The sequence below is a fragment of the Protomyctophum bolini genome (assembly GCF_963924005.1).
Source record: "Protomyctophum bolini genome assembly, chromosome: 20".
Lineage (NCBI taxonomy): Eukaryota > Metazoa > Chordata > Actinopteri > Myctophiformes > Myctophidae > Protomyctophum > Protomyctophum bolini.
Genome location: NC_137881.1, coordinates 32001332 through 32009714, shown reverse-complemented (window position 1 = coordinate 32009714; position 8383 = coordinate 32001332). Strand labels below are relative to the sequence as shown.

Here is an 8383-nt window from a genome sequence, read left to right as displayed (position 1 = left end):
TTACATGACCTTCGGATACATCACTGAGGATACGTCCCAGGTGCATCCATGTATGTATGTATTTTGTTTTAGTTATTGTATTTATCCCATTCTGACCGGGCACCCATTTTGGTGTTAGCATCATGTTATGCTTTACCTATTGAAAAATAGCAGATCTACAAGCTCATATCGCGCCACCGAGTGGCGCGATACGAGCTTGTAGGTCTGCTATTTTTGAAAAATTCGAAGAACGACTGACATTTTTAGAATCTGATCTCGGGTCAGAATGGGTTCATCAGACCAGTGTGTGTCCAGTGGAAACCTCGTATGAATCTGATCTCAGGTCAGAATGGGTTATAGTGACTCATAGGAACAGACTACGTGACAACCAGGAATAGTCTGGTGACCACCGGAGAGAGACGGGTGGCAGCCGGAAAGTAGACGGCACCCGGGAGCAGTATGGGTTGACGCCCCAGCCTGTGTCTGCCCACGGTGAGGCCTTTAGGAGGGCCATTCAAGCCTCAAGTGGAGCCTGCGGCACCACCAAGGGCAAGGTGGAGCCTTATATGCTTTAGCTATTGAAAAATAGCAGATCTACAAGCTCATAGCTACGAGCTTGTAGCTATAAGTATAAATGTATAGCTATCTCCTGTCTCTCTCTCTCTCCTCTGTCGTTCTCTCTCTTCTTTTGTAATCACAGTTGATACCCAGGCCAGTTTGACTATACCCAGTGTTGTCATCTTTTTGGGGCGACCATCTACACAGTATAAGGCCTCTAGAAGTCGGAAACTGCCCATAGATCCGAAGTCCCGTTAGTCCGAACATGCACTGCTCCCGTGCTTGCGGTTAGGTTTAGGTTTGCTCCCGTGCTTGCGGTTATAGGTTTAGGTTTGCTCCCGTGCTTGCGGTTATAGATAGAGATGATGCTAACACCAAAATGGGTTCCCGTTCAGAATGGGTTAACAGTCTTTGTATTGAGTTGTATACTTGAAATGTACTGTAATTCTGCAAACTGTCAATCAATCCAAACTTGTCTGTCGAACCTCTGCCCCAAATATTCCTCAATTGCCGATTTAGGCAAAACACATTTCTGTAGAGTATATATCACACATATATCAAATATATATCACACAATTCGGTATACACTATCTCCATAGTCATGTTGATCTACCATTTCCCACCATTTCCCATCTTCCATCCTGATTGGCTAAGCTTGGCTTCCAAAGCTCACATGATTGGTCCGTTTAGAACAAAATGCCACGAATCACAGGTTAAGAGGTTTTGTCCAAAGCACTTTTTACTACTTTCCATTGGTTTAATATTTTCGAGACAACACACAGACGTAAAGGGTGTTATGTTCAATAGCACCGATTTATGCCACAAAAACAAAATCAAAAACCTCAAAAAAAGGAAAGGGCCTTTCTGTGTGGAGTTAGCATGTTCTCCCCGTGTCCCCTAGGGTAGATACCCTCACAGAAACATGCCGTAATCCTGGTCTCTAAACTGCCTCCCCCTGGCCAGCCGGGGCGCCTGATGGAGGGGAAAGGAACTGGTCGGAATAACGTGTCCCTTCCACGCGCTACGTCCGGCCGGGGGAAATTCCCCTCTGTCAGGTGAAAAGAAGCAGCTTGGACTCCTCATGCATAGAAGGAGGCATGAGGTCAGTCCGCTGCCCCCCCCAGGTTGGCAGAGGAAGTGTAGCGCCCAGGATTACATTAGACAATTGGCACTGGGTGAAAAGAAAAACTGGGTTACAAAATCGTGGGATAAAATTAAAAAAAAAAAATCAAAAATGGAGTTACGAGGTTTCCTCCCGACAGCAAACGATATATATCGGCACAGCCCAAACGTGGCGTGGTCAGGTCCGTCCTCGGGTCAAAGGTCAGGTCCGTCCTCGGGTCAAAGGTCAGGTGGTCCGTCCTCGGGTCAAAGGTCAGGTCAGCGGCGCGTGGCGAGGGGGATACCCTAGGTCCTCCGCCATCTGGCGCAGGCGGTGCCAGAAGTACAGCATCTCGGGGGGCGTGACGGCGTGCGCGGTGACCAGGCTGCCGTAGCCGCTGACGGTGAAGGGCCTCAGTCCGGAGGCGTGGAACGGGGAGGGGCTCGGCGGCGGCGTGACGGCGACCCCCAGCCTCTCCAGCACCATGCCCACGTGGACGTCCTCGAAGAGGAAGCGCGGGACGCCCAGCGAGCCGCCGTAGATCCGCGCCGCCAGCTCCCCCGAGAACACGTAGCCCGCCCCGACGCAGTAGGGGGGGTACGTGGGCCCCGGGTACTCCTCCTCGGACACGTACCACTTGCTGTCTTTGTCCCGGACGGGCCGGGAGGCCGTCAACAACGTGCCCGTGAACACGTTCCTCCTCCGGCGGGGCGCCACGTCGTCGGGGCGCCAGCGGAGCAGCTCGTGCACGAGGTACTCGGTGTTGACGAAAACGTCGCTGTCCGTCTTCATGACGTAGGCGGCGCGCGGGCAGTGGCGCGCCACCCAGTTCAGGCCCATCAGCGTCTTGGCGGTCAGGTTGCGGTAGGTGTCGGCGAAGTCCTGCTGCAGGATGTCGCCGTGCCGGCGGCTCTCCTCCTCCAGCAGGGCGGCGGTGCCGCCTCCGCCAGGCTCCTCCCCCTCCTCCTTCACCCCCAGCAGGAACAGACGCACCACCCGCGGGCCCGGGGCCGCCGCGCCCGGAGCCGCCGGAGGGCTCTCGGCGCCCCACGACCGCCGTATGGCGTCGCGGCGGTCCACCTGATGGGCCTCCACGGTGATCAGCAGCACCAGGAACGGCTCCTCCCCCTCCTCTCCTCCCGCCAGGCATTTGTTCTCCTCGTTGATGATGTAGCGGAACGGCCCGGCGGCGGGCCGCGGCGGCGGCGTGGCGGCGGTAGTGGTGTCGTTGGGTCGGAGGTCGCCGCCCGGCCACGCCTCCAGCCCAGCCGTTTCGATCCAGCTTTCCGTGTCGGGGGCGGCGCGGGCGGTGGCGGGACGTCTTCTGACTTCTTCTGCCCATCGCCACGGCCACGGCTGGCCGCCGCGCCACAACGCCGGCGGCCAGCCGTGGCCGTGGCGATGGGCCGCGAGGGCGAGGACCCCCAGGAGACACAGCAGGAGGAAGGCGGCCGGGGCCACGCCACGGCGGATGGACAGCCGCCGCCGGGGCCACCCCACGCCGGACAGCACGAGACCTCGCATGGATTCACTGTTCAAAAAGCAGCACGAGAGTCGACGTGTCGGCAATAAGGATGTCGATGTATCGACGTTAAGGATGTGGATGTGTAGACGTTAAGGATGTCGATTTATCGCAGAGCCGCCACCTGGGGTTTTATATAAACGGCTCCTGACGAGGTGAGTGTCGTCATCCTCCACCCCCATGACGTCACCCTGAGCCAATCGTGTTGAATCTTGTATAGATCTCCTGTTTTAGGCAAAGAGATTCGGTGCCGTCGGGTGTTCTCAATGACGATGCAATTTTATAGTCTAAAAATGGACTCACTGCCAAAGCCTGATTATTAACACAACATACCCCCGTAGCCCAATCCAATGCAATTCATTGAGGGCTTATGGTATAGCGGAAATGGCCAATATTGAGCTTTTGCACTTCCCTTTGGTGTGGACGTAACGACTACAAATAAAGGTAAGAAAGCCTTCTAGTATGGAATTCTCCTTTAAGAATTGATGCATTTGATTTGAATTGATATTTTTATTTATATAATGAAATTCCTAAATCTTAGTATTTTCTTGAAATGAAAATGGGTACTAATGGGTAAATATATATATTATTATTTCAAACTTAACAAACTGGGCTGTTTACATTGCAACTGTGAATAACTAGAATTTCGCGGCCCTGACGGGCCGCTCATCCTGGTTACGTTGCAGCGCACTATGGGAAGAATGTAATTGCGGGCGAGCGCGCACACACACACACACACACACACACCGCCTCCTGGCCGCTGCAGACCCAGAGGCTCTGTGCAGTGAGACCCCGATATTTATTTATCGGGTTAACGCAGCACGTTAGGTTGAGAAACACTGCTGTAGGCTATACCCAAACATTTCACTTGAATAATGTGTGCAGAGAGAGAGAGAGAGAGACTGCACGTCAAAATGAATTGGAATAAAAAAAACAAATTATGTTGTATGGGGTCTGGATCGCATGTTGGTGAAGTCTTGCCGTGTGATCTTCGGCGCGGGGCGGAGGGGGTCCACGGTAGTATGTAAATCAGCGAGTCTGCTGGCAGCCTGGCACGTTTTCTTTCTCAGCGTTTTTTTGTGTGTGTGTGTGTGTGTGTGTGTGTTTGTGTGGGACACGTGTGTGTGTGTGTGGGGGGGTGGCTTACAGGCGTGCGTGTACGTGTGTGTGTGTGTGTGTGTGCATGCAATCAAAAGCCAATGCGAAGTTGCGAACAGTGTAATCGTTTTACTTAGGCAAAAAACAACTATTGTCAAACAACAATGTTGATGTAACTAAGAGATTGGCTGAGAGAGATATAGTTTATATACAGAGATTTAGAAGGAATAAGCAAAATCCAATTCCTCCCCTTCCTTGTTTTTGTCTTCTCCTGCGAGAGCGGAGAGACGGAGAGAACAGATTCTGAATTTCTGAGAGCTAGTGACGTGTGAGCCTATTTGTTGCCAGGTTTGCGAATTGTAAGTGAGTTGTAGTGTGTGTAAGTAGCGTGGTTTAAAGGCCTTGTTTTGGGCCTGTTGGGGCAACAGCATAGGCAACAGTGGTTAGTGTTCCGTGTAGGGAAGGCTCGGGGTGTGGGTGAACATGCACATGTTGGCTCTGATTGGCTAAGGCTAGTGGCCACATGTTTTCATTGGCTGGGGCACACATCGCACATGTTTTCATTGGCTGGGGCGCACATCTTTTCATTGGCTGGGGCGCACATCTTTTGGCCACGTGACCAACTTTACAATTGTTAAAATAGATAGTTACTGAACACAAACCCTACTATCACATTCACTACATGGACATGACATTCCATGTTTTTATGCTTACGTGTTCATATATTTTGTTTGCTGGTTGCATCCTGGGTTGACCTAGCTCCCTCACAACCATTGTTCAGGAACACTCACGTCAAGAATAGAAATGGCACACACACAATATGAACTAGAACTGCACTGCGCGCAAGTACTGTCGACCGCTACAAACTGTCAAATCTCAGCTTCTCTGTGAAGAAACGTTTGAAATGTTAAATTATTAGGTTTAGCTATTTGCTACCTACCTAATTTATGCATGTGAAAAAGTAGTATTATGAAGTATGGTACAAGTTTCTATCTATAAAATAAATAGTTTTATCGATTTACAATTGAGGAAACGTTTTTATTGACTTTTTTCGTCATGTAAAGTTAGGTTTCCAAGGTCGTACTGCAGTTGTTCATGTCGCAAAAACGAGGGCGAGGCTTGATTTCATAGGGCGTGCCAGATAGATGTCAGGCGTCACATTTATTAACGTCGGAACTCGGAACGAAATTAAGGAAGGATCAGCTGTTTGTGATCACTTTATAAATGCCGTGACGACATGGGTGTACTACGAAACCTACACTCGAATTTGGGGCAGATTTTACACTCAATTGATAAATGAGGGCCTTAGGGTGGGTGAGGCAGACTGAAGCAGCAGCAGCAGTTATGTAGCGTCATGAGAAGCAGAGAACTAATGAATCAGGATGGCATGTTGAAAGGGAAATTGATATGCAGCCAAGCCACGTACGGTACCTGTTAATTACACTTGACTGTGCAAATGAGCTCAAATAGCTAACATATCCACTGTGAAGAACCTGCATGCTGCTTTAGTTCGATGAACAATAACTTCCCGTGAACGTTATGTCCTCTTTCTCTTCACAAATAAAATAATTAATAAATAATAAGTTTGTGTGTGTGTGTGTGTGTGTGTGTGTGTGTGTGTGTGTGTGTGTGTGTTTTGTGTGTGTGTGTGTGTGTCTCTCCCTCAGTCTGTGTCTCCACCCTGGCCACTCCCATATCCCATTCCACCACACTGCAGTCCCATTTACACACCTGTCTCCAACTCCCTCATCATCCCACCTGTGGACACTTCTACAATCAACCAGCTTCTATAAAACTGGACTCAACTGGACTGCAAACAATCATTGTCAGTTCACAAGTTTGTTGCCATTGATGCGTCGCCTATTCCTGCTTTCCTGTTGTTCCTGGTTTGACTACTTTGTTATTTTCCCATTGCCTACAATTCAGTGGAAGATCATCTCTACATTAAATACTTTGAAATCTACTCTTGTTTGTTGTGACTTTGCACATGGGTTCAACTCGCTCTGTCTGCCTCCTCGACAGTGTGAACTGACCATAAAAAGGAACCCAGCACAGAGTTACAACGTTTCAAGAAGAGGATTGTGGCTTTTGAAAATGCGGTCGGTCAGCTCATTGCCTCTCCTCCTAAACCTGCGTGCTGTACTTCAGAGGCAGATTTCAACCCAGCAGCAGTAGGTTCAAAGAGAAGCCATGGCTTAGCCATTTTGTTCCTCACTTTGAATGTTGTCCGTGGGAGGCTTAATGACTTTGAGACCGCAGCTTGCTTCATGCTTCCCAGCCAGCATTCCCGCTCCTTGAGGCTTGGGGAGTATAGTGATGCTTTCACAACACACTAATCCTGATTAAAACCAGCAGAAGGTTTCAATACATGGATTTGTTTTCCTATATACTTTCGCAAAAACAAGGCAAACATTGCTGTTTATTCAGAACCACTTCACGCTCCCCCAGATCCTTATAGGGGCACCAGCTTGGCTCGAGGAGGTCCCCAAGGTCCGTCGGCATATTGACGCGGACCCAAGGGAACATAGGGCTGAGGGAACATAGGTACGGTCCCCCCGTATAGTGCCAACAAACAGGGAAATATCTATATCTCCCCGGGGTCGCCTGTAGCCGCCAAGCCCACCCGGCCAACGTGTCCTGACCTGTAAGTCGCTCTGGATTAGGAGCGTCTGCTAAATGCCTAAATTGTAAATAGCTGCTTAGCTCTCCGTTGGCCGACGCCCAGCATCCCCGAGCCATTGCCTGACTGCTGACCTGCCAGCTAGCCCCTTGCCAGCCATCTCCCTTTGATGTCGGAGCCTGCGCCCTCTGCACTGTCAACAGTACGTCCTATCAGTCGATGACTGATGCCAGAGCCCGCGCAGCCTGCTCTGGTCCTTTGCCTCAGTGTGTGTGTGAGAGCGAGAGATCTCCACACAGCTTTGATTTTATAGCCTTATCCTTTCAGCTGCAATCCTGGCAGTGTAGAAGGGACTTGTTGGGCAGTGCCGTCGCTACCTGTACGAGCTGCGAGTAGGGCAACGTGCCGAGGGGGGCAACAAAATGTGCCAAAAAGTGCCAAGCAGACCCTCAAGATAACACATTTTCTCTGCATGAGGAATAGCAGCGCTCTCGTCGGGAGGGGGGGGGCAAGCACAAATATCCTACGAGTAGGGCAACCAAATGGTCAGCTACGGCCATGGACTTGGGAACAAAATATAATAGATAAACACAAATATAATACAAAGCAGTAAGTGGGCTTACCTTTATACCTTATAAGTACTAGTAGGCTTGCGCTTCGATCAGCGGCACAACGACATGGCTTGGGTATAGCATTTTGCAGCCAACAGCTCAAGAAGATGCCAGATTGGCTATAGCCAATCCGACAAGAATCTCTTACAAGTACTGTAGAAAACCATCAGGGAAAGTCAGTGTTTCGCTTTTTTAGAAACAATTAAACACATTCAACCCAATTCAACTCAATTACGTTGTTTAAACCCATGGTTTCAAAACTAACCGGCTATGCTAAAATGTCAACGTACTGTATACAGTAGTAGTAGTAGTAGAGTAGCTATACTCCAAACGTGCGTGCGTGCTCTGTAAAGCACTTTGGAGAAAAGCCACTATACAGTCACAGTGCATGACCTCAAACCCACAGAGGACCCAAGAGCAGAGCTCAAACATGGGAGACAACGATTACACAAAAATACAACTTGTACAACAACCACTACAACTGAGGAAACGACTGCAAACAGGATGAATATGGGTTGGTTGACTTTCACAACCCATCCGATACCTTCAGCACACATATTTATTTGGTGTTTATATCTCTCTCTCTGTGTGTGTGTGTGTGTGTGTGTGTGTGTGTGTGTGTGTGTGCGTGTGTGTGTGTGTGTGCGGGACCTATCGGCGCTTAACTATATGTACCTAGTTTAAATAACATCATTGCGGGGAGATAATAATCGTGAGCGGGAACTGACTTTTTTTCCTTTGGTTTCTGGGAATTAAACCCCCTTCTCAGTTACGGGACTGTTCAATCAAACGAGACGGCTCACGAGACAAATATGTCTATATGCCAGTTATTATTGAGCCGTGGACATTGAACAAATATTCCTACTGGCGCTTGAATGTGCTCCAGGCGTGGT

At 49.6% G+C, this 8383-nt stretch overlaps 1 protein-coding gene across 1 annotated transcript; it reads right to left on the bottom strand.

The window, feature by feature from the left end:
• Window positions 1-1912: 1912 nt before the first annotated feature.
• LOC308335335 (beta-1,3-galactosyltransferase 5-like) lies at window positions 1913-3163 on the bottom strand (the record flags this gene model as incomplete). The annotated part of the gene is made up of 1 exon (XM_080792353.1): window positions 1913-3163. The coding sequence occupies one exon, from the start codon at window positions 3161-3163 to the stop codon at window positions 1913-1915; it is 1251 nt and encodes a 416-aa protein (XP_080648479.1).
• Between the last annotated feature and the right edge of the window lie 5220 nt (window positions 3164-8383).